Source organism: Wyeomyia smithii, chromosome 3, assembly GCF_029784165.1.
Source record: "Wyeomyia smithii strain HCP4-BCI-WySm-NY-G18 chromosome 3, ASM2978416v1, whole genome shotgun sequence".
NCBI lineage: Eukaryota > Metazoa > Arthropoda > Insecta > Diptera > Culicidae > Wyeomyia > Wyeomyia smithii.
In genome coordinates, this window is record NC_073696.1 from 251,440,469 (window position 1) to 251,467,341 (window position 26,873).

Genomic DNA, 26,873 nt, shown 5'->3' on the forward strand with positions numbered 1-26,873 from the left:
TTTTCCTTTTTTTGCAGCGATTTTTTGTTTTTTGTTTTTGTCTCTAATTTTCGATGTTTGACAGTATTATGTTGCACAGGTTGCTCCGATTCGCTGATAAATATTCCAAATTTTGATAGGTGTCCATTTTTCCCCTCTGTTCATTTCTCCCTTAATTCTAATTTTCCCATACACCGAAAATACACTATTGAAATCTATTACAACGAGATCACGATTAAGAAATGGTCGTATTTCGGCAAACAGTTTGAAATCTGTTAAACATGAACTTATCTTGAAATATCTTGAAAATGGAAGCTTTTAGAAATTTGATCACACATCACATCATCGGAAAAAATTGGAGAAAACGAAACTCTCCTAGGGTTGATCAGAATTTTTTTTATAGGACAGCCAAAAACTGCTAAGCTACAAAACTTCAAATACACACTTATCTAAGCCAGGTACAGTACTAAAATTGGATTTTCTGTCCATGATTTTCATGCTGACCAATTAACATTTTTCAAGTATCGAAGACAGCGTTCAAACATGGCGTTTTGTCAGCGAATCTCATGTTTACTTCTGTAGCGCAAAAGCAGCCTTTCCTCGGCATGGAAAGCCGAATGCACTGTAAAGAAAACAAACAGCCATAACCACACATTCTGAGTGAGGAAAAAAAAACAGTGTGCCCATTGTGTGCCTGAGTCAACAACCCCCACTCGCGGGGAGGATCATCAATATTCCGACATGTCATCAGGGCCGTTCACTCATTTCACCTAGCTTTGGCTGTCTGTGCGCCAACTCGCAACTTGCTGTGTTCACTTCACTTTAGTTCACAGTCTACTTTTGAACATTCCATCATCATCCCAGAGCCAGAGCGGCCAGCAGTAATGTCGCATCCATCTGTCTCTGGTTTGTTTACTTCCTACGTGTCGAAAGGATTTTTCTTCTCTTTCGTGACTCGTTTTTTTTTTTTTTTGAAAAACAGAAAACAATTATCTCAAATTTCCTTGACCATTGCGGCTTGTGACTGTGACTTTGAGCAAACCCGGTTTTACGCTGGTTATTTTTGATTAACACCTTTTCAATTACAGACAGGCAGAAATTTTACGCAACACCTTTTTATGGCGACCGTGCAGACGAGGAGAACTTTTATTCAAAGTTACTAACGCTAAACGCTTGCGTCTTCGGTATTCATGAAGGTGGTCCACTGATGAATGGATGGTTGGATGGATGGATGGATAGAGTGTTTCTTGGTGGGGCAAATCCGACACCTACGGCGGCAGCTGTTAGACGTTAATGAGACAGACAGCAGAACAATATTCACTAAAAATATGGTCTTTAGATGTTTTTTTGTCGTGATCGAGAAGTCTAAGCTAGAGGAAGCATGGAACCGAACGCGTGGTTTCGCGGTCCAAATCATGTGAGTGCGAGCGTTCGCGTATTTTCCCTCGCATGCTACTTTTCTCAAATTTATTACAATTTACAACTGAAGCAAACCATCAACCGGGATCTATCGTGGTCGTAATGGTGGTGTGGATATAAAAAAACACCGAAAGAATCATGTTAATGTGATGAAGGGAGGGACTCCGGAGGGGACGGACGTGTTAACAGTTTTAAAACGCCTCACGTCCGAACCAAGCTGTCGTCTTCACGTCACATGTCAAAAGTATCGCGAGTGGTGTTCATTGCAAATTCCCATCCCTAGGCAGGTAGACCAGCGCGCCGTCGCCGGTGTACGACACACTTTCTCTGAGTTTGGCTTTTTCGATCTATCCTAAGTACGTGGGAAATTGCGCCGATGTGTCAAAGAGTTGTGTACGATGTTGGTGGTGAAGACTCATGTTTAGCTCCAGTTTGAGCCGAGATGAGCAGAAAAATGTTAGCCGTCGTCTCCACACGGTATGTAGCATCTAAATCGCAGTTTAAGGTCTCAGTCAATGAGCATGAATATGCATGAAAGTTACTCAACGATTGCAAATCTGTTCTGTCAGTCAGTCAGCGGAATCATCTACAGTTGATAGTAGGGACTTTCTGGTGTAACGGCCGTAGGCGAACCGTTCTGTCGCTGAATCTTTGAATTTGTAAATGTTTATGGGATGAGATTTTCTTGCATTTTGAACAAAGAACGTGTTTTCACGCTTTGCGTACATCTTGTACGTTATTTTCCTGATCTTTTCGAATTTTAATGAACCGCATACTGAAAAACAGGTGGTTACTATTCAAAAGTGTATAGTTTATCATACTTAAAACTTTCAAATATTTGTTTTTTCAAAAGAATTTAAAAAATCATAACTCATAGAATCAATGTTGGTAAAAAGTTCTTCGAAAAAAAATCCACGTAAATTTTTACAATCTACAAACGAGAGGTCAAAAAATTATCTCCATGATGATGAAAAAAACAAAGGTTTTTTTGGGTCAAGGAAATGTCCTTTGGAGCCAAAACGTCCAACATTTTGGATTATTTTGACAAAGAGATTTCCCAAGATACTACTAGATATTACTAGTACATAGTAGAGATGGTCGGGTTTGGCTTTTTTAAACCCGTACCAAACCCGACCCGAACCCAGAACTTTTTTTTCAATCAATCCCGAAACCCGACCATCTCTAGTACATTAGTTTTCAGACACTAGACCAATTCATCAAAAAAATCTATAGGATTATTTGGTCAAGGATAACCAAATGTGGATGTTAGGTTGGGGCAAAGTGATCGATTTTCCAGAACTGCCCATTATTCAAAAATTGGCTAATATGCCATTTTTAACAAAATCGAGAAAACAGTTTCTAGTGATGGTACACACCCTAAACAAGGTCCCAACGGAAGCCGATTGTCAAAAAATGCATCTGGGAAGGCAGCAAATGTGAATCAATTTTGGCTGATATCCAAAATAATTGAGAATTTGGCTAATATCCAATATCCAATATGAACCTGTGGCATGTTCACGAACCAGTGTATTATTACTGAACTGTGTTTCTCCTAACTTTCGAAAGAGTGTTGTAGCTTGGTGGTTACTGGCGACGGGTGAGCGATCGTAAGGCCCTCGCATCAAATTTGACTTTTTCACGAAGAATATTTGATGCTACAAGAATTTATTTGTTGTACTGCGAAACCCAATGATCAAAACGTGTGACTGTTTCCTTCTGTCATAAGTCTTTACATTTAAAAAAATGATATTTAGCTCTTTGATTAGGAGTAATATTAACAAAGGGAAGATTCAGATTTCATTTTGGATTTGATGAGAAAAAATAGGAAAGTCGATTGTGAGATTACCATGAATAATAATATTTTCGTTATATTATTATATTGCTGCACGTAACAATTTTCTCGTCGTCCTTTTCATCCTCACTTGTGTTTCCGTGTTGTTTTATTAAATTCAAAACCATTTTCATCACCAACGAGTACGACATAATTCACATAGTATGGATATTAGCCAAATTGCACACCGTTTTGTCAACTGACCTTTCGTTTATAATTGAAAAAACGGCTACTGTGTTCAAAATACGTGGCGAATGGAATCTTTCTACAGATTTCTCTGAGTCAACCCAACGGCAAGGTTCCAGCATATATGAAGGGTGATATAATCAATAAAAAAGTTGTCATGAACAGTCAAAATACCGACAAAAAACTATCAAATGCGTTTTTCTCGATTTGATGCCTATGGCATACTAGCCAATTTTTGAATTATGGGCAGAGAATCAAATTTTTTTGGTTCCTTTTTATTCCAAACAATCTTAAACTTATCGAAAGTCGATTGGTTTTGTCTACGCTTGGCGTATTGCATTTCAAATTTGTATGAAAATTTGTATGGAAAAACTTACTTTTTTTACATTTTTCTTATAGAGAGCTCAGTTATGCTTTATGCACAGACAAACAGACGTGTCTCTTCGAAGAAAAATCTTTAAAAATCTACTAACTTATTTTCGTAAAACGGTTTTTGTCTTTGCTAATGGGACACTGGATGCTAATGGGACATTCAATGGGACACTGGATGATAATGGACACTGAAATTCTAGGATGTCCTTAAAAATGCTATAGTTGCTCAAAGTTGAGTATGTCAAATTTATTACAGTCAAACCTGTTTTTGTGCGAACTTTACTTTGTGCGACTTTTTTATGCGATTATTTTTTTGTGCGACTGTTTTTGAGTGATTTTTTTTTGTGCGGTATATGAAAAAGGACCACTTCCGACAACATTTTCAGCCATTTAGTTTTTCCGATTCTTGGAATGAATTCCAACGCATTACAAAGGTGTTGCATCCAAAATTACTATTTGAGCCAGTTTTACGTAGGAAAAGTCACGAATTGCTTGCCTACGAAGGAAAGCGGTTGAAAGAATTAGTATGTTTAAAAAAGTTTCGTATTTCAATCCGATGTTTTATAATTGTTCTCATAGGTGTTCTAAATCAAAATCAACAACGAGAATCGAGTTATTTTTAACTGAGAATTTTTTTTATGCGGTCCCTATCCACCTCATAAAAAAAGTTTTTTTTAATAATGCTGTGGAATTATAGTTTTGTAGCTGCACGTGAAGTTTCAAATGATTTTTTTATGCGATTTATTTTGTGTGGTCCCTATCCCTCGAACAAAAACAGGTTTTACTGTACTGGAAATCAATATTTTGCCAACTCTACCAGTGTACCATATAGTCACTGTATGTTTTACTAGTATGGCGGAGTGGATCCGAGAACCAATTTTAACTGTTATAACGGGAACCAGTCAATGGAAATTCAATACGACTGGTTCCCGTGAAATGAAATCGTCACTATAGTGTACCAGCGTCAGTAGGATTTCTGTTAGAAGTAGCCTGTCATATCGAGTTTATGCATTTAGCTAGACTAAGCCAGCAAATTTAGGTAAATATTCTACGCGCAGGTAGGATCTACAACATGTTGCAGAGGTTAATTATGGTACAAATCTGATTGACGGCGGTTACCATTAAATGCGACGGGGTAAGCAGGGTAAGACCGCTACATTAAGCAATTCTGTTCATAGATAGAAAAAATCTGCGGCTGCAATTTAATTTTTTTTTGGAAAGAGGCTTTTCTTTTTGATACTTGCATCTGAAAAATAAGAACTCAAGTATTTTTGTTTATTTTCCACCTTTTTTTCAATTTTGGAAATACATCGAAAGTTTGCAGTTTTTTTATGCGGGGTAAGCCCGCCCATTAGCGGGGTAAGCTTAAAGCCAAAACGGTTGATTTTATCGGTATAGTGTCTCCGGAAAAGTTGTAAATAACATTTTTTTCTTTTTAAAAACAATATACACTGTAAGAAACACGGAAAAAATATTCGTATCAAGCCCGTAGTAATCAGCAAGGAAGACTGGATGGAGAAGAGATACAATTTTGAAAGACGATTACGAATGTTTGAACCTGAGTGTGATTTTTGGGCACGCTGTGGTCCTGACCTCCGTCCAGGATCAATAATTTTCACACAAATGGTTTAAAAAGGAACAGTCGAGTAGGGATAGAAGTAACTGGCCCAGGAATAGACCTATCAATTTCAAGGGACAATGGCCAACTGTCTACCAAGCTGAAGTCCAAGCAATACTAGAATGTTCTGTTATATGCCTGCGCAGGAGATACGGGCATTATAGCCGACAGTCAAGCAGCTTTAAAGGCTTTGAAGTCGGCAACATGCGTATCAACACTTGTTTGGGTACTATGATTTGTTTGATTGCTACAGTTATGTTTTAAGAGCAAGTTTGAACAACAAATGAAATGTTATAGAGAAAAATTGCTTTGTCCGCCATTACGCGTACCCCAGGTTGAGAACCGCTGCTCTAAGTGATATGACCCAAAAATTAAAGCCTCTTCGTGGAAGAGTATTCAAGAAACATCAAAGTTGAATAACTCTGAGTAGATTAACGTTATGGCATGTGCGTAGAAGTTTTCTTCATCAAATGTGGCCCTCTATTAGCCCCTGAAATATTATTAACAAGAAAGTAATTCTTCGCTGAATGCCAATTAGGCTTAAACTGCTGCTCGTTCTCCATGGATTTATAAGTTTTTTAAGATTCCGTTTGACCAAGGCCCAATACCGTTTGATAGGGCGGAGTTCTGAACTGTTGGAAGGGTTGTGGTCCTTGAGTACCACAACCACGTTGTTCGCGTCATACCACTCGATTGCCCGGCCAGAAGCACAGGTCTATTATGTTGCTTTAGGAATGGTAGCATCCACTACCTAGGCGTAGATCTCTTGATTGATGGTTGCCATAGTGATGAAAATGTCGCTTTTTAGACCACACGTGTATATGGAATGCCAAAAGAGGTATTTTTTCGGGAACTTCTAAGGTTTATTGGTTTAAAAAATTTTGGCCACGTTCACAATGGTAGATCAGCGGCGAACTGCTCCACCTGTACTGTACAGTACCGTTGTCTTTACAAGCATATTTTCTATCAAGATATCAGTTTTCAATAGGATCTAACAGCAGCTTAACAAATTGCATAAGAACTTTTACCTTAGAGACATCAAATTAGTCTAGGTTCATGGAAGCAAACGTTACGGAGACTGTAATTTTTTTGTTGATACTGATAATGTCACAGTAAATGGTTGGTGTCTATTGATGTCGTCGGTGCTAGGAATGCTCGCATGTGATTGTTCGCGTAAAGTTGTACTTGAAACTTTTTATCAATTTTTACCGCTGAGCAATGAAATAATAATGATAACTAGCGTATTACAAAATTTTCCAGCATTTTATCTATCCAACAACATATTGGTTATTGTTATCCATCATATACTGAATTATCGTTTGAAATCTGACGGAACATTTGCCAGTTTAATTTTTCAATTTTACAGAATGTATCACATGTTTGATTCATATTCTATTCTATCGGATATTTTTCACTGAGTTGCAGAATTACACTTTTTTGTGCTGAATGCTGTAAAATATAAGGAAAAGTTATGTTATATTTTAGGGAACCTAAATTTGAAAACTTTTCACCAGCCTGATCTGCAGAAACTTGGTTATCATGTTGAGCACAGATATAGCACCTGTACTGATTGTTGTACAAAACACTTTCGAAATAAACAATAAAAATGAAATTATTGTTAATAAATACACAGAAACCTGTTCGATCATTCCAATCACTCTACAATGTCAATTAAACCTGATACCTTTCTAACAAAATAAGCTCAATTTTCTGGTTGATCCTATCAGTAATATGGGTAAGCTCCCAATCGTATAAACCGAGGGCCATGTACATACGGATCTGTCCCACAGCCCAACACACAGATTCCTGGAGTCACTTTCACAGCCTCGCGCACACACACTCTCTCCATCTTTAGCTGCTCACTTTTCTACTTCTCTTCCTCCTTCTCTCCTTCTGCACCACCTGCATTGCTGTTCCTTTTTCTCATGCAGTTCCAACATGTAGCCTATTTTCCCAGCGTGAAATTAGCCAAAAACCCAAGTATCGAAAAAAAACAAAACATTATTCACCTTTTTACGAGATCGATTGTCCTTCTGTCGACTAGGCGCGCTTTAATCCCGGCGGATGAATTCCTGCCCTCTCCACTGGTGTCATTTTTTTCCAGACATATTTACACACAGCAAGCGAGAATGTATGCGGATGTCAAAATGTCGACAGCGAAAATCACGGCCGCCTGCGTTCCGTTACTGCCACCATTCGGAGGGCCCACGTAGATTGCACACGATCGAACGGAATTAAATGCTATCACTGGAAATGAACGTAAATTTCGTGATGGAATTTACCCTGGACACTAGATTTTCACTCGTATGAAGCTAAGACACGACACACTTTCGGAATCGATTCCACCAATCTCTGTTGCACAAGAGCCCACCACGGAGGAGGTTGGATGTGGCTCACATATTTCGCAGAAAGGCAACTTTCCCGTAAAATTGCGTTCGCGATTCTAACTTTTAAGCCAAATAAACTGCTTTCGTTTCACACTGACCGGTCCGAAAGAGTTCCACACTCGGTGAGATTTAAATGCAGGCCAAAATCGTACCTGAAAATGTTCAGGAAATCCTTCGTTTTCCGTGTGAAATATTTTTTTAACGCAACACTAAACTTCTTGTTGGCCTCCTGTTGTCTGACTATGGCAATGGCTTTCGCAGAGCTGAGCTGACACGACGACGTCGTCGTCGTCCAATCGTTCGAACACAGAAACCACGAGACGAGACCAAGACCACGGAGGAATCTCACCGACCGTTCGGGTGTATAATCATGATACTACATGCGGAGAGTTTTGTACGCGAAACAACTTCTGCTCACCATTCTGCTCTGGCATCTCCGCCTGTACGTGATGGCCATTCACAGCTCAGCTCACGCCTCTCATCATCGGTTTCTTTATTTGCGCTGGCTGGCTGCTGCTGCTGGCTGGCTGGCATGATGGATTCCGGGGCCATTGTGTGCGTGTGTTAATGTGTTTATGCGTGTGAAGTGAGCGGGGGACTTCACCTGTCAAAATGTATGCTGCCAACATGCAAGCAACATGGCACTTATGGCGGAGTTTTGTTTCCAAATCATCCGGTGTTGGACCCCGATAAACGTCATAAACTGTCATGAACTCTACTGCTAACATTTTATTTTAAACAATTCTGGCAACCAGAAACACATTCAATGTTTCTTTCAAGGACGTAAAAAAGCCTTTTTACCTTCTTAAAAACGTGTGTAACTTTCTTGTCAGTATTATTAATTGAAAAAATTGGCTCTATATTGAATCTTTAAAAAATCAGGTGAAAAACAATTGGTTACATGGAAGTCACATTTGTGTTATTGTTTCTGAATTTGTTTTATTTCACTGGTGACATGAATGGGATTCAATATTCTCCCGCTTTTGGGTTTGATTAGGGAACATCCATAGAAGACGTAGCTTTTTTTTAGGTTCTTTTGACCCCCTCCTCCTCCATCGTAGCATTTCGTCACAAAGTCAGGACCCCCCTCTAGATATTTACGTAGCTTTATAACAACCACCTCCCCCCCCCCACCCGATAATTTTTTTTTGCAAATTTTATTATTCAAAACATACCTTGAGTCTTGATGCCTATTATGCTTCAGATTTATCAAGTGTGCGATACAAGTCTAATAAGACAGTCGTCGTCTGTTTGAAACCCAGCTCCGGAGAGATTCTCAACAACAATTTACTCAACTCGCCCAATATTTTTCGAAACGACACGAGTTGCTCGTCGAAGCTTTTATAATAAGGCCATTAATTTCATTTTCACACACACTGAAAAGTTAAAAAAAATCGAAAGTTAAGCGTGTTTGCATCATGCTTGCATTATTTTTAGTTTTCAATACATCAAACTCAAAGTTTATCTATAGGTTCATTGCCACTACCAACAATAAAAAAAAATCTCGTTAGTACACAATCAGTCTTCCGCATCAGAAAACGGTAACTGCTGTTTTATCTATCTTATCATGTGCCAATAGCTTACATTGTTCAAGAATGCGTTATCTTATCAACTGACAATATAAGTAAGTCCACCGTCGCATGTTGAGAAAACAGATATACTCGGCTATCTTCATGTCGTCTTGTCGGAATCACAATCTGTATCATAAGTATTACACTTGTGCTCTGATTTTTGTTTGACTGCGAAATGTTCGCGTTAATTTGCTGAAAGTTTAGATAACGAGTTTAAAACGAAGCGCTCTCGGACTTTTTTTCTGAGTGTATCCATTTGTAATCACGGCTCGAGTAGTTTAATTTTGGTACCCCGTTCAGTGAGAGAGACTGTGTGAGAAGTTGCAGCCAGCGTGAGAGGAAAAAACAGCGATAGGTTGATCTCACAACATAAGTTTACGAGTATGGGTGTATTTTACGTCGTACGAACCCCGAACGGTAGTTACGATTCCCAGGTTGCGATGAAAACATTTCAGTTGTGACAATTCCACCAAGAATTATTTGCTTCTAGTAGGGTATTTCAATCAAACTGATGATTAATAAGAGCCATCAATTCTTAGCACACAGAAAAAGAACTGTCATCGCTATCCCCTTCAACAGGTAGATCGGAGTATTGCTCCGAAACGTAGTGACAAGTGAATATGACTGATACGACGAGTATCACTGTATGCAGGGGGAATATGCGTACAAATTGCACAAGTGGCACCAGCATACAAGTGCATAGAGTATGTTTACAGTATGTATCGGTTCGCCTTCGCTAGTGTGCGGGGGGATCGTACTTTTCCACACAACAAGCCACACCCGTTCATTCATGATGGGTTTGGTTGCGTTTCTCAGGTTGCGTTATAGGCTTGACTCGTATAACTGTATGCGGGAGTGTTTTTTAAATGTTTTTACTACAACCAGACAGTTTGTTCATTTAGTGCACATTCAGCACCGTTTTAAACTGTATGTTCAATTTAAAATGTTCCAATCATTTTTAGATTTCAAGAAAATCTTTTTTTACGTTGAGTTTATTTGACACATTTGACATTTATAGCGTTGAAATGTTTAACGAAGCCACATAATTTCATAAGTTAAAGATTAATTTTTTATCCTCGCTACCGACTGCAAGCTAGAACTACGAGCTCAGTGGTTCAGTTTGTTGTTATATGGACTCTCTGATGCTTTTCAAGTAGCGATAAATCAGCATCATGTATGCCATGTTTCGCTGAGCCAGGATATCACGAATTGGGACATAGGGTTGTATACCTCGGCTCCTAAGGGAATCCATAAGTAAGGACCTGGCGTCACGGAATTCAGCACACTCTCGAACTACGTGTTTAATATCATAATACCCCAATCCACAAACACACTGATTGCTGTTTATGAGCCCAATACGCTGTAGATGTGCGTAGTGGTAGTGGTTGGACATCTCGGGAATGAAATTTCGTCCTACACCCAACCCCTTCTTAATCAAGATTTGGTGGATTCCTTAGAATACCTTCCCAATTCTTCCGCAATCCATTAGGTCTGCCAGTTGACTATCGTTCGTCCCTTTGGCTCGGCGGAAACCAAATTTAGTAGCGTCGGATTTTTCCGCATAGACATCGGAACACTTCTCGTCCCACCACGGAGTGGGAGGCCGTCTGTTAATCTTTCCGCCAGGATCTCGTTTCGTTTGGGCTTGCAACGCGACAGATAGTATCCTTCTCTTCAGTGGATGTAGCAGTGGAGTAGAAGTCAACTGCTTCAAAATTGCTTCAACTATAGATAGAAATGCCAGCAGAAGACTTCTAAGGGAATCAGCTATCTTGAAATTTTCAAAAATTCAGTCCACAATATCTAAAAACTTCAGCCGTCCATATCCTGGCTGAATTTTGGACGAAAAAGAAGAAACATTTGGGTAGTTGAGTTGGATGTCCCTGGAAGTGCTGGAAACTCCTTGCGGGAATTAAGTCTTGCCAACCCCGGAGAAGTTTGCTTCGGATTCTCAACAGCACTTTATTGTTTGAAGATGGGGATGGGAATAGGGATCTGGTTGAGGTTTCCTAAAAAGTTCAGGAGAAGAAAGATTTTTTCTCTTCCTATATTTCCCGGGTTCGGAAAAAGTAGGATCTCCAACTGAGCAGGCAAGCAGGCGTTATCCGCATGTTGCTCTTCGCATTCACCGCGTCTCTCCTTATTGCTGCAGGGGGTGGCCGTGTGTTTTAACTGCTTGCATTTGATGCAGTTCATTACCCGCGGCACAAACAAGCGCATTGGTATACGCACCTTATCCACGAGCACATAGCTCGGCCGTGCAGACCCAGCGAAAGTCACCCGAAACGAGTCTGGGTGTAAGTTTGTACACCCTTGTTGAGCGATACTGAGTGCAATTGCTTGCAATCAAGTATCTTTACCGACTCAAGACTGGAATTCTTATGACGGTCGGTTCCAGTCTTCAGCAGATTCTCGACGGTTTAACTCGAGTCGGTGACCACGCCGTCGATCTTTACTACGCGAGCTGATGTGTTCACGTGGTACTCCAGTGTGAGAAGATCGCAAACAGCAATCTCGTTTGCTTGTTTGAGGTTTAACATTAAAACACGCAGTTTATTTGGGCGGACTTTAGTAATCTTGGTCACAACTGAAAACTGGCCATATCCTTACAAATCTGCGTTGAATTCAATGCCTTTACTTTGGGCCGGAAAAATTCAGTCCAGGGGCCCTTCCGTAGTCCTTCCGGATACAGTTTTACCCTATATCAGGTTTTGTGCCCGCCTGGATCGGACTGGGAATTCATCAAAATTTCGTCTCCTGGATAGCAGGAGTCAGATTTTTCTTCATCCATGTTGGACAAGAGAATCCAACCTACAGGCCCAAATAAAACCGTTACAGTAGAAAAAACTACCTTAAATAGCCGCTCCACTCTGCGAGATGTATCTCCTGCTGCTTATCTGCAGCCTTTTGTCTTAGCAGATGCTGCTCCGTGCTGTAAGCGGTGGGGCCGACACCCGGAGGTGCGAGGAACTTACTTCAGTTGCTCCCCTGCTGGCGATTGTTTTCACGGCACAGGACCAAATCGAAAAAAACACGCGCCGTACACGAGTCGTGTAGCTAGCAATACGTGAAGCGTACGTACGTTGAAGCGAACAATGCAACTAAGCGAGTCTATTTGTTTGGAAAGTCAACAACGATCCTGTCTCCTCTGAAGGTCAATTCCAACTGATCTTTTCTTTTTCCAATGATGTGTTGATTCAATTCATCAATATGATTAACCGATTGCAGTTTTTTTGCTTGGCCTTCAAAACAAAACAAAAAATAACTCGAATTGTTTTGAACACCTTTATGTAAATAATGGGCCGATCTCAAACGGTATTGGTCACCTACGAATTTGATTCAAATAATAACAGGAATACTTACTTACTTCAGCAGCCTAGAGCCGTGGTGGGTGGTGTCGAAGGGATTCGAGAGCACACGTGACACATCACTCGATCCAAGGCAGCTTTGATAAAACATGTCAGTTCATCCGAAAATACGTCGTCGTGCATTATTTATCTTAGCTGGTCTCGATCGAATGTATGATACGCTGCCATTTCTGAAGAATCTGCTGGAGAGTGAAGATTAGATCCGTAGCAGCGCGTGCTTGTGTGAAGCCCAGTTGGTACTGCTCTACGAATCCTGTTGAAAAAGGAGAAAGACGGCGGAGCAGATTTTGGGAGAGGACTTTGTGGGCGGTATTGACCAACGTTATGCAGCAATTGTAGCCGATCTCCCGTTTTGTAAAGGGGTATACAACTCCTTCCATCTATTCCTCTGGTAGTCTCTTTTCCCAATTTCCCGTTCGATCTTCAGAATATCGAGAAGTGGGGGCACTCTCATCGTTTGTAAGTACTCTAAGGTTAATTTTTCTTCCGCCTCCTTCCGTTGTTCCGCCATTGAGGTGCTCATCGAAAAATCGTTAAAAATCTGTCCACGTGGTATGTGGATGTCCCCTTATATAAAAGAGACGTGTTTCAACTGCTTTTTCATTGCTTTATTTAACTCAGTGGAAGAGATTCCGGATATGTTCAACTTAACATAAAAATCTCGACACAACTGTGTTTCTTTTGTATAAAACATGTATATTCAATTTCTTTTCAGTATATATGCAGCTTGAATACCGGCTTTACCTTCTGCTGTGTGTGCCAACTTTCTGCTCTTGTATGTGATAAATTGCATATTCATTTGTTCATCTGTTTTATCCTAAAATACGATTCTTCAGTTTATTTCCATCTATAAACTAGCCTACACAACTGCTACTTGTCTTCTATATAACCAAACATTATGGAGATACACGTTCACAAAGAAAAATCTTTACAACTACTCTCTGACTAAGTTCGCACTCTTGCTTGTGATAGAATTTGTACGGTAACGAAAAATTATATGCATAGCTGACAAAAAAAAATCAGTTACAATGAAAGGGGCAACCGGAGAACTTAAAGTATAGTTCTTAGAATCCTACTTTTCCCTCTGGTATGTCTCAAGACGAAATTTAAAAAAAAATACTCTAAACAACACTCGTTCCGCGTGCCTCCTCTTTCTGTTCCTCTAGCTTTCCTATGGAATAATCTTTCGTCCACGAAGAGCTTCGCTAGGTCAACTGCCTTAATTTAAAACAGTCCACTTCTATCAGACATTTAACACAGAATAATCACAATCGCGCTTTCGGTTGCTGATAGAAAAGCAGCATCGTGGGAAGGAAGATTGTGGTTCGTCCTTAATAGTAACTACTAGCTACAGTATCCGTAACTTTATAACTCTGCTTTTGAACGCCGTCGACGGTGGCGAAAAAAGAAATGCGTAAAATGCGAGAGAAGATCAAACGCTGAATTACGAGATAAATGCATTTTGTTTGACTACCGAAAACGATGACGGTATTCGAGAGGATGCCGATCAGATTTTTGTTTCAACTTGCTAGGTTTTTTGTAGCGGTTTATCCTCACGGGTAGCTTCATCACTCGGAGTCCTAGCAGATGTATGCTATTGGCGATCAAATTACATCATTCCGCCCATGCCTCCCATACCACCCATACCGCCCATTCCACCCATTCCAGCCATTCCTCCAGCACCTTCCGGTTTGGGTTCTTCCGTCACGACAACCTCAGCAGTGGATAAAAGTGAAGCAACTCCAGAAGCATCCGTCAGAGCCGTTCGAACAACCTTGGTCGGGTCAATGATTCCTCGCTCGATCATGTTTACATATTCACTGTTCAAGGCGTCGTATCCGAAATCTCCTTGCAAATCCAATACCTTGGCAACGACAACCGATCCATCGACACCGGCGTTCTTGGCAATCTGAGTGCACGGTTGAAGCAGCGCTCGGCGAACGATGTCAATACCGGCTTTCTGATCGTCATTTATAGCGGTCAAACCTTCCAACGTCTTGATACAACGCAACAGTGCAGTGCCACCTCCTGCAACAATACCTTCCTCGACGGCAGCACGAGTAGCACACAACGCATCATTTACACGATCTTTTTTCTCGTTGACCTCAACTTCACTAGAACCTCCGATCTTCAACACAGCAACACCGGACGACAATCGAGCCAGCCTTTCTTGCAGCTTTTCCTTCTCGTACTCGGAAGTTGTATCGGCAATCTGGTCACGGATTTGTTCGACACGAGCAGTAATCTGGTCCGTTTTACCTTTGCCCTTCAGCATCATGCAATCGTCCTTGGTGATGGTGATTTCACCCACCTGGAAAATAATTATAACACTTGTTACATTTTTTTTTATTTTGGACAGAATAATTTGACTCACCTGGCCCAAATCCGAAGGTTGAACGTCTTCCAATTTCACCAAGTTGGCATCATCGCCGAATACAATTCCACCGGTGCTAATAGCCATGTCAGTTAAAGTGCTTTTGCGGTTATCGCCGAAACCGGGTGCTTTGACGGCGGCAACCTGCAGTCCAATCTTCAGTCTGTTAACGACCAGCGTACTCAGAGCTTCCCCGTCAACGTCCTCAGCGATTATGACGAGTGGTTTACGCTGTGAGTTGGCTAACTCTAGCGCTGGAATAATGGACTGCACGTTTGAGATTTTTTTCTCCGAGAACAAAACCAGTGCATCCTGGAATTCAACTTTGGCACCCTTGCTCGAGTTGATGAAATAAGGCGAAATGTAACCACGATCAAATTTCATTCCTTCGATAACTTCCAACTCATCGGTCAGTGTCTTGCCGTCCTTCACCGTGATGACACCATCCTTGCCAACACGCTTCATCGCTTCGCTGATTAAATCACCAATAGAACGGTCTCCGTTGGCAGAAATAGTAGCCACCTGGGCGATTTCTTCCGGAGTGGTCACATTGCGCGACATTGTCTTGAGGTGATCTTTAACGGCATCGACGGCCAGCATCACACCGCGACGAATCTCCACCGGGTTAGCACCTTTGGAAATTTTATCGAATCCCTCCTTGGCGATCGCCCGGGCCAAAACGGTAGCCGTGGTTGTACCGTCACCGGCCTCCTCGTTGGTATTGTTGGCGACGTCTTGAACCAGCCTGGCACCAATGTTCTGGAATTTACACTTTAGCTCGATACCCTTGGCGACGGTGACACCGTCTTTGGTAATTTTTGGAGATCCCCAGCTCTGTTCCAGGATTACATTGCGACCCTGCAGAATGGTGAAAATTGTTAGTTAGTCCAATCCAAAATAAAATCAAAAAACCATACCTTCGGTCCCATTGTAACCGCAACGGCATCGGCTAAGACGTCAACACCTTGAAGCATCAGAGCGCGCACCTCCGGTCCGAAGCGGACATCTTTGGCATAACCGCGATAACCAGCCGCCACTTGGCGGGCCGCAGAACAACGTAACATAGTCGGCAGGCGAAGCATTCTGCAATAGGAGTGAAAGTATAGGATTAACTAATATTCTGGAAAATTCGGATTAATAAATACATAGTCACATTTATATCTTAATCATAGATCTTATAATAAATAGATGGAAATGATTTTACGACTAGAAGCCAGGAATATTAGCCCTAATCGCCGAGATTTCAGCACTACTCAATGGTTTCAAATCGAACCCTCGAAGTGGACTGTCATGTTCCAGATCGCGTTGCTTACTAACCAGAACTTTCTGTTCGGTTCTTATACGTTTAATCTCTAGCTCAATCTGATCTGCATCTTTCTTTAACAATTCTAGCGCTTTTGACCGGCTCAGCTTCATCAACATCGAGCCCACAGTGATCCAAACTTTAGCATCTTCTCGTGGAAAATTTTTCCTTATAGTACGCGTGGCTTCCCGTGTTTCCTGCCTTCGTTTATCTAAATCAATCAGTTCCTGTTTGCGCACAAGAATCTGATCTCCGATTCGTTCCGTTTCCCGAAGTATTTCGATTGTTTTTTGCTGCTTCGAGATGGACATCTTTACAGCGCAGCCTGAATAGGTGTTACACGAGCGAGAGATGAACCGAGAAAGACAGACGAGTTTTCGAAATAAAACTTCAATTAGCAACAAGGTATATGAAAGTTTTCATCAAACATTCATGGTAGTGAAATTTCATCATAAGCGTGTGCCATTGCATGCTGCATTACGTAACAGCTGCTAAGCGGCTGTCAAAATCTGCTAGCCGGCGAACGGACGCTCATCGGCGTTTGCTTCAAACTGTACCAAGATTACTGCATATATTCTAAGCACTTTGACCACTTATCAATATCGGTTCTCGTGCTAGAAGCATTTCAACTTCGCAATCAATGCAGTTCAGGGTCGACTGAACCTTCTGGAACATAACCTAACTTCACCTCCCAGGGATCGGTTTCATAACTCCTAGCTTCCCGAATATCAATTTAATCACAAATATCTTCCAAAGCACGCTTACCTGAACGTTTATAAGATAAATGTTGATTCAACTCGCTACTATTCAAAGGCTTTGAAGCACTATTTTGTGTGATTACACCCAGCACGTTTTTCACTTTGTTGAAGAAAAGTTATATAGCAGAGCGACCGCTGCTGTTGCTGCTGCTTACTCGTGTGGCAGTAGAAGAATGAATGAAAATGAATATAGCAAGCGAAGAAGGGTCTGTCTGTTTGTGCTTGTGTTCGTACTGTTTGTGTGTGATCCAAGTATGATGACAGTTCTACAAGGTATGCTACATTTTTGTCTATCCACGCACACAAACAAATCTCGTTATGAAAAATTTCGCGTTTTGTATGGAATTCAGAACATTTTTGGAAATTTCTCGTTTTATGTTGTTTTATATCTGATTTTTTTGGTTGGAGAGTGAATCTCCAGTTGAAACACACTAGAAATTTATATTAATTTAGATTTAGTGTGAAAAATTGCGACAATATGTCGAAATAAAATATATAAAAATGCTATATTTCTAATAGTTGGACCATAATCTTAGTCATTGTCATAGCTCATGACTTTTGTTACTGTATGAAACATAAGCGACTCTATTTAGAAGCGCTATTAGAGTACAAGGAAAAAACGAAAAGTGCAAAAAGGTTACCGGCAAATTGATGAAAACTAGCATATTTTACCTAAACCGCAGCATATTTATGTATTCCCCACAAATAAAACATGTTTCAACATCATTTCTATAACTTTTCAGGAAAGTATGTTTTATAAGTTTAGTTTAAAATGCAAAATCATTTCAAATTTCATACAAAATTGGAAAAAGTTCATAACGATCACTAATTCTAATGCATTGACGTGAATGGCATACCTTGTAGAACTGTCATCATACTTGGGTGTGTGATGTTGTTCGATAGTTTTGTTGACATTTTACCGGTCAGCGGAGACGTTTCTGGAAGTCGGTAGATGTGTGGTTTTAAAGGTACGGTATCAGTTTGTTACACCGTATAGCTTTAGCGGCGGAGGTTGACTGCGTACCGCTGTGCACTAAGCATTATTAATAGGATCAAGTTCAGCTTAAAATTTAAATTTTGAATATTTATGTAGGGTACCAGCTCTATTATCGTCATGTTTTACCTATTATCGTCTGGGGGGTTGATGAAGTCATAGAGAACTAATGTTTTGCAGAGAGGTACTCTGCATTATGTAGAACCTAGTGTAGAACCATAATGCAAGAAATTAACGATCTTGGACATCATTTACCAGAGTCTATGTGTATATAGAGTCGCCCGAAGAGAAAATCTATCGTTTCGGCAACACAGTTTTTGTGCCGTTTGTTGCCAAGAACTATACAGTTTTGTTTTTCACCATGCATAAGCAAATATCATTTTTTTGAAATTCTTTACAAGGTACACAGTTTTGAAAGATTACACCGGTGATGTTTTGTTAAATTTAAGTGAACCAGTGTACAGGTTTAATGTTGAATTAAAATGTGTAAGTAAAACTTCGGAAAAACACATATTATTTATTACGCTCAATTACAACACTTTTTATCCACTCCTAACATTATCTCCTTGTTTATTTACATTGCTCGATTAGTACCCTCGTTTGGCACTGATTTGGATCCTTTGGTTTCATCTTTGCAGGACTCTTATTATAAACATAGACTCTGCATTTATCCCCTGACGTTAATAGACCTTCCTATCTGCGCTAGTATTAGTGGTCGATTTCACTAATGCAAGTTTAATTTTGGTTGCAAATAATCAACACGCTGGTAGCAACAAAAAATTTCACCACAATAGATCTAAGTACTGGTCGCAGTGGTATAATGTCCCCAACAAGGAACAAAAAATTCCTCCTGCCCCGAGCTTTTATTCAAGTTGTAAGCCGATTTTTAGTTTTATTTCATCTGGTTTTCCACTAAAACAAAGTTTGTTAAAACAGGTTACACTAATGAACTAGGATTCATAAGTGCAATATTTTTCGAAATTGAATATCAGCTGATTTTTTGGTTGAAAACAAATCGATTTTATTAGGATACAGACTAAGCCTGTATTGGTGAGATCTGGCGTAGAAAGCTCTATAGGTAAAACCTAGTGCTTTTGCACTGGATTGTATGTGATTAAGGATACCTTCCGTCCTGATTTAGTAGGAAATGTCCTGATTTTGAAGTCCTATTTGGGCGTCCTGATTTATTATTTATATTTTAGCATTTGTCCTGATTTTTTTGAGATATTTGACTTTGTTGTGTGGCATTAAGCAGAATTTTTCAGAATTACTCAATAAGTGTTTTCGATTTCAGGTCGCAACGCTCACTGCGGTCGAAATTTTTCATTGGTTGAATTTCATTAGAGTAATAAAAAGAATCTCTCACGCGTTGACCCTGAAGTACACATGATTATATTCTTAGAATTTTTCTTCGCAAAATGGCAACGGTTTGAAAAAAAAAAGTTCAAATTCAAAATGGAGAATGAAGCTCTCGGGTGAAACTTTTGAAGTTTATTATATTTATTTGGAAAAATGAGACATCACGATTTTTAACCCAGCATCGAAAATACTTCTCGCAACGCGCTGAGTGTAGCTTTTTCGAATTCAGATAGAATGTATTTGCATTTTACGTTCAGTCTGTTGTCCGCGAGCACATCCAACTACGCTTAAAATGATTAATTTTTGTGTGGGGGTCAGTAGAGGGTATTAAAAAAAAGATTCAGCATATGTTTTTTGACATTTGCGACCAAGTAAAAAGTAAACTGACGGCTGAAATCAGTTGGTGCTGTTTGAAATGTTCTATTACACATCCACCAATCGGCATTAGATAACAATTCCGGGTTTTGCATGGTGGAGTACGTCATCTTCGTTTATATTTAACGTTACCTTGTTAAAGTACATAGTTTGAAGTTCAAAATTTTCTGGCTCTTATTCGTACGATTGGATTCATACAGCACTGTCTTCTCTGATAATTTTTGAAGGAGCATTACTGCAATCTATTGCTCAACGCTTTAAAGATTTTCCAGTCCATCGATCCCAAAGTGGTCATGGTTTCCGTGTGATACAACCTCGCACACAACGTCAAGTAGTTTGTTTTCGTGGATCCTTCTAGTGCAATCCCAATAGTAACACTGGTTTTTCGAGGGCAAAAGGCCGATGTGGTTTCCGCAGTCCGAGCCGGCCACCGACCCACCGGCGGAAGCGGCAGCCTTTCGCATACGAACAACTGATCTGCCAGGATTATTCAATCGTAGTTTTCCCCTTACTTAAGTCCGAACAGGATCCAAACGCAGGATATATTTTAATAATTCAAAATGATACAACAGTGAGCTCACATCTATATGTTACACATACCTATTTTCAGAAATAAATAGCTAATAATAAGTGACTATTAGAAATGTACACAATCGAAGCTGTCCATTTTGAATAAAATTTAAAAGGGTGCATATTCATTGGTTCACATATTGCAATATGCACAAACATATTTTGTTTTTTCTTCGATTATTGTTCTTCGTGCGATTTAATAGTAATAACACTCGCTATTACATTTTTTTTCTCATTTTGTTGATTGATTTGCTATGATTTTCGGATCAGACATTTTCTGTCGCTTTGGTAACCAGTAAAGCTTCAAACTATCTGTAGTTGTATTCTGCCTTCCGCGCAACTCGTTATACTGCCTTCTGTAATTCTTCATTTCGTGCCTTTCTTGAATCTTTTTTTAATTCTCTTTTCGTGATTCTGCCTTTCGTAGAAGTCAGCCTTGAAGTCAGCACAAGAAATCGTTATTTAGCCGTACCGATGACTTCTTTGACTTTCTTTTTTGTTTGTCATTTGAAGTGAAAACACAGGAGTTCGTCAATCACTGGAAATAATCCATATTCTTGAACTAAACTATGTTCACTTCAAAGTGACTGCGACCAAGCTTAGGAAAATGACTGGAGAGCGACACTATACTGACGACTTTTCTCTCTTTTCACTCTAACAGCCTCATGCATGAGCTATTCATAAGAGCTCACATACAGCTACAGCTTGCACAAGGTAACGAAACTGTCTTGTGTTGCGCACGACAGCTCATTCTTGCGCATGTGTTTTGTTCGTTCGGACATGACAGCCAACGTTGCCAGTATGCTGGATTTTTCCAGATTTCTGTTTGCGCGCCAGACAAACAGATAAACCTCAGAATCTGCCAGATATTTGTAAATGAGCCAGATTTTACCCGCGTCGTCTCGCAAAAAGATCATTACTGTGAGATGGGCCGTGCCTGGCATTTACCCACCTACACCCGGCGAGAGAAAAAAATCACAAGAAGGTTGTATGCAAAGCCACGACCGCAAGGTTGAAGTAGAATACTTTTACCAGAAAGATAACCCGGCTGCTTGCGTGTCAGTCATTTTTTATAGTAAATAAACGTTGACCGTTCATTGGCAGTATTGTAATTTCTTTTTGTCTGATATTTTGAATGAAGTTCATTGAATATTTTTAAATTTTGTGCAAATGAGAAGTTGAAGTGCTGCCGCATTGTAATATGCACATTTAATACGACATCATTAAACGGGAACGGAACAAAGGCTACGGTTATGCAGAACGCGAATGCCGGCGCGATGCGATTCGCCTTAGCGTGGTGAAATGTACAGCTCTTTTTAAAGCGAAGTAGAGCTATACATTTCAACAGATTTCGTCTTGCCGAATCGCATCGCGCCGTTATTTGCGTTCTGCATGATCGTTGCCAAACACTAAGCGACGCAAACACGTAATAATAATCAGAGTATGCATGTAGATGAAGATAATTAACTTTGGATTATAGCGCAAAACGAGAAAATATTAACTCTTCAAATAATCGTTTGTGTTCTTCAAATTTAAGTTGTTCAATTTAATATCCGATGAAATGTTTGTTTATTATCTGATGAAGCTCTTATATAGGCCAAATGATGCATTCCCAATTTACTAGGTCCATAACTCTGCCGACCGTGCTTGGGAAAGCGCGGTATGACGACCAATCAGAGGTCGAATTTTGTGTTTTGACAAGGCTTAAGAGTTTTCAATAGTACAATAGTTCGAATGATAAAATTGCAATTTCATGCATTTGGTAGGAATCTTAGAAGATTTTCTAATCAAATGCTGCAGAAACGAAGGAAATCCATCGAAAACTAACCGATTTATTAGCATTTGAAATTTTTCTCACTTTTTTCAGTCATAGATTTTCATTTCACATCCCTATGTAGCCGAACTTCCAGAGAGAAGTACAGTCAGGTTTTTTACGCGGGGGATACGTATCTCGTAAAAAAAACCGCGTTATTTCGAAAATCCGCGTAAAAAAAAACGCGCTAATTCAAAAATCCGCGTAAAAAAACCGCGTTAATTCAAAAATCCGCGTAAAAAAAACACGTTTTTTTTTAAAATCCGCGTAAAGTAGTCCAGCAAGAAGGGCTTTAGAAAAAAGCCCAAGACACTCTAGAACCAGTGTTTAATACAGTATTTAATTGTCCTCTTTGACGGTCATTCCGGAACTTTCGGTGGGCGGAGAGAATTTTTTGGACTAAGTCTTTTACTAGATAAACACTTAAACGTTTCTGGTTCCAAACCCACGTTAATTCGGAAATTCGTGAAAATTTTTTTGAATTAGCGCGGTATCGCGTAAAAAAAAAATCGCGTTAATTCAAAAATCCGCGTAAAAAAACCGCGTAATTCAAAAATCCGCGTAAAAAAACCGCGTTAATTCAAAAATCCGCGTAAAAAAACCGCGTAAAAAAAACCTGACTGTATTCTTATTCAAAATTAAATCTTCATTAATTCATTTGTTGTCCTTATAAGGACAATTGTTCAATTTATAATAGGATGTAGTGTTTATCTTACATCTCTGTGTTACCTTGATAGTGAGGACTAAGGCGCACGGTCAACACAATGAGAAAGGTGTTTTCACATTGAAAACTAGACACGGCTACACTGAAGGAAGTGTTGGCAAATGCATCTACCGCTAATACCACCGCTATCATACGAAAGCGCGTCGTTTCATGTGGGGAATATCAACAACGAAAAATGACGCGCGTCTAAGCATAACCCGAACTGTTTCGCCGTGCTGCTCCCATTTACCTTTACATCGGCCTCAGGGAAGTACCGGCTGCATCTGCATCTACCGCTGAGGCTGTCACTATACTGCTATTGGTACCAAAAGCTATTAACTCTTCAAATAAGTGTTTTATTTGTTCTCAAAAGAACAATTGTTCAATTCAAAATCGGATTTACGCAATCGCATCTCTGTAATATTACCGACAATAATATTCTTCTGAACAAAATGATACAACTTTCCCATTAGGCCTCTGCCATAATAGACGCGAAAAGCGACACGAACCGATTCGCTCGGCTGTAGGTTAATGTACAGCCATCAGTAGAGCTGTACATTAACCTACGGCCGAGCGAATCGGTTCGCGCCGCTTTTCGCGTCTACTATGGCATAGGCATTAAAGAAAGTTGCTGGCTGATGTATTCACTTCATGCAAGCCTACTGCTGATGCTTCCCGTTACCACACTGAAACAGTATTTAGTGAAGGGAGTGTCGTTGCATCAGCTGACCCTGCTACTATCGATGCTGATATACCCGCTGCAACAGCTACGCTATGCATAGCCATGCCACAGTTGTGGCCGCTATACGCTGGCCCAACTGCTGAGCAACTGCAACGCTATCCGTAGCCATGCCACAGTTGTGGCCGCCATTGGTATCCGCTGTACCTGCATCTGCTGGCCCAGCTGCTATCGATGGTGAGATCCGCTGAAACTGCTACGCTTATCCGCAGCCATGCCACAGTTGTGGCCGCTATCCGCTATCGATGGTACCCACTGCTCGCTCCCGCTGCTGCTAAGGGAGGACTGCTGTCGTCGCTGTTGAGAACTATTATGAGCGGCTTCGACTAAAACAGGCTCTTATATAGGGATGAAAATAGGAATGAATTATTTTTCGTACGTGGTGGAATGATATAACTTGAAAAATATGTGTGACTTCATTCCGGCTCAGAGCGATCATTTGATAAGCTCCACCTCTTTTTTCAGTTTCTAAAGTTTTTCCTCAGTTTCGTAGCACGGATGCACAAAAATGATTTCTTGTCGAGCCGGACCGACAGTAGCATTGGGCGATACGACGGAGAGTATCGATACTTCAGTATCGATACCCGAAGAACCAAGAGTATCGAGATACTCAAAATATCGGTCAAAAAATATCGATACCAGAAGTATCGATACTATAGCTGAGATCATTTTTTGAATTTTTGATAAATACATTTACTCAGGGTGGCCACTTTACCGGAAAAACGGGAAAAACGGGAAAAGCGGGAAAAAGCCGGGAATTTTAAATCACCGGGGAAAAAAATACGGGAAAATCGGGAAATTAGGCTTCACGCCGGGAAAATCATCCTCCTTCATGTCTGCCGCTTTATTTGTTCAACAGTTTCTGAGGAAATGTCAACATGAGACCCTGTTTTTTTTTATGTTTACCTAACTGGCATGATTCTGCCGGATAGGGGGAAGCTGGTTGTTGGTTTCAGTTAAAGTCGACAGCGGCTTCGCAGCAAGATCTGCGTCAAATAAAATCAGGCTTGATCAGGTGGATAAATTTACTGTTCCGTAACATATATTGTCAGATTTTAAAGAAGTCAAAAAGTTATCAGCGTCGCGGGAGGCGTATTGAAACTTCTTGTGAATAGTGTTCGACATCGCATCGGGGAGAATCCGATCAAAAGTCAAATATGACCGGAAACTTCGAGTCTCGATTTTATTTCGAACCGGACCGGAACGGAGCTACCCGGTTTGTACTTCCGATTTTTGGTATGATTTTAACCACAAGCAGCAAAAAGCAGCAAAAAAAATTTTTTCATTCTGTGTTGGACCTTTTGACTACTTGATTTTGTTGGGGGAAGACGCCACCTTGAAGAGCTATTTGTTAAAGATTTCTCCGATTTTTTCTATATCAAAAACAAAAAGTAGCTAAAATATTTTTTTTTTCAAATTGTTTATTCAGAGTGTCAGTTGAATTTATTTTACGGACCATGAGAAAATTTCTTATACATTACATTGACCCCAGCTCGAAAATTTTAAAGTCCCAGGATCGAAGTTTTTCGAAAAAAAAAAAATTGTTTTGAAATAACAGATCTCAACGTTTCATGCATTTTGCAAAATGCATCTAGACAGTTTCATGTGCATTTTTTTCATTGGTCACTCTGAGGCTCTTCTTCCCAAAATCCGCTTGAAGTTTTGCCTGAGGACATTTTTCTAGAAGACAAAAACTCCTTGCCCCAACTCTTGAATTTATCCCACGCATTTCATTGGCATCCTGTTACAGAAGCACTGCAAGCTCGAGAGAAGGTTGACAGAGAAAGATGCAGAAGGAAGCAAAAAAGCGCGAGAAGGCAAAGATTGTCAACGATTTGGAGATAAAGAGGGCGAAAATTGTGCAGCAGATCACCATGAAGGTACTTGCTAAAGTCGACAAACAGCTAAACACGATGAAGGAGGAATGTTTTTCATAGTTTTGTAACACTATTTTTGCAAGGCACAAATAAGCATGTGAAAATTGATTTTTTTCTCATATGTTTTAAAAATAAAACACCGGGAAATTTCACTAAATATCATCGGGAAAACCGGGAAAAAAACCGGGAAATTGAAAATTGATATTGAGTGGCCACCCTGAATTTACTGAAAACCAGTATTCGATTCAGTGATTCGCGAAAATACAGCAAAACCATTTGCTGAACAGAAAACAGTAAATGAATGGTTGCTGGAATCCAGCAAAAGAATTGATATGTCAAAAAATTTACGTCAAGCTGTCATTAGTAAAACGCGCCAAATCGCTGTGCAGCTGGTACGGGATCATCGCTAAGCTCCTGATAGCGAATATGGGATCATAGCTGAGTCCTTGTTGGGCTAGATGAACTTAAAAGTTAAAATGATAATCATACATCTCTAGTTCAACAGTAATTTGCCTATGATCCGATGGGCGGATGGAATCGGGTGCCTGACGAAAACATGGTTCCCTTCACACCAAAAATTCTCTTTATGGTTCAGCAAAGTACATTGCTGAAAGTGTATCAGCAAATCACTTGTTTACTGAATCACAGCATTTTTTTTTTCAAAAGTTTACTGTAATTCAGTTCCACAGTTTACTGAATTTCGTTCAGTAATTTTATTTTTGCTGTAAACCAGTATTTCATTGATAAATTTACTGAAAACCAGTAATCGATTCAGTGATTCGCAAAAATACAGCAAATCTATTTGCTGAACAGAAAACAGTAAATGAATGTTTGCTGGAATCCAGCGAAAGAATTGATATGTCAAAATATTTTACGTCAAGCTGACATTAGTAAAACGCGCCAAATCGCTGTGCAGCTGGTACGGGATCATCTCTAAGCTCCTGATAGCGGATATGGGACCATAGCTAAGTCACTGTTGGGCTAGATGAACTTAAAGGTTGAAATGATAATCATACATCTCTAGTTCAACAGTAATTTGGCTATGATCCGATGGGCGGATGGAAGCTGGTGCCTGAGGGAAACATGGTTCCCTTGAACTAACTGGTTAATCAGTAAATTGATTTATGCTTTGCTGAATGTACAGCAAATTGTCATAGCTGACAATCAGCAATTTGTATTTGTTTTACTGAACATGCAGCAAACGACCTGTCATTTTTATGCAATTGAGCATTACTGAATAATCAGCAAATTTCATTTTGCTGAACAGATTGCTGGAA

At 40.0% G+C, this 26,873-nt stretch overlaps 3 protein-coding genes across 4 annotated transcripts in view; all 3 read right to left on the minus strand.

Moving 5' to 3' along the window:
- LOC129733074 (unconventional myosin-IXb-like) overlaps positions 1-8,132 on the minus strand; it is a 120,325-nt gene extending 112,193 nt beyond the window's left edge. For both annotated transcript variants that reach the window (XM_055694637.1, XM_055694636.1), the window contains exon 1: positions 7,415-8,132. The gene's annotated coding sequence lies outside the window, so the exon portion shown is untranslated. The remainder of the gene's footprint in view (positions 1-7,414) is intronic.
- Positions 8,133-13,406: 5,274 nt separating this feature from the next.
- On the minus strand, positions 13,407-17,314 carry LOC129730596 (heat shock protein 60A). Its single transcript, XM_055690048.1, has 4 exons — positions 17,174-17,314; positions 16,023-16,188; positions 15,106-15,963; positions 13,407-15,042 (listed from the first exon to the last, which is right to left on the minus strand). Exons 2-4 carry the CDS (start codon positions 16,185-16,187, stop codon positions 14,341-14,343), a joined length of 1,725 nt encoding a protein of 574 aa, XP_055546023.1. The 5' UTR covers position 16,188; positions 17,174-17,314; the 3' UTR covers positions 13,407-14,340.
- Positions 16,218-17,315, minus strand: LOC129730597 (uncharacterized). The gene is made up of 2 exons (XM_055690049.1): positions 17,174-17,315; positions 16,218-16,733 (listed from the first exon to the last, which is right to left on the minus strand). The coding sequence occupies exon 2, from the start codon at positions 16,717-16,719 to the stop codon at positions 16,312-16,314; it is 408 nt and encodes a 135-aa protein (XP_055546024.1). The 5' UTR covers positions 16,720-16,733; positions 17,174-17,315; the 3' UTR covers positions 16,218-16,311.
- Positions 17,316-26,873: the final 9,558 nt, after the last annotated feature.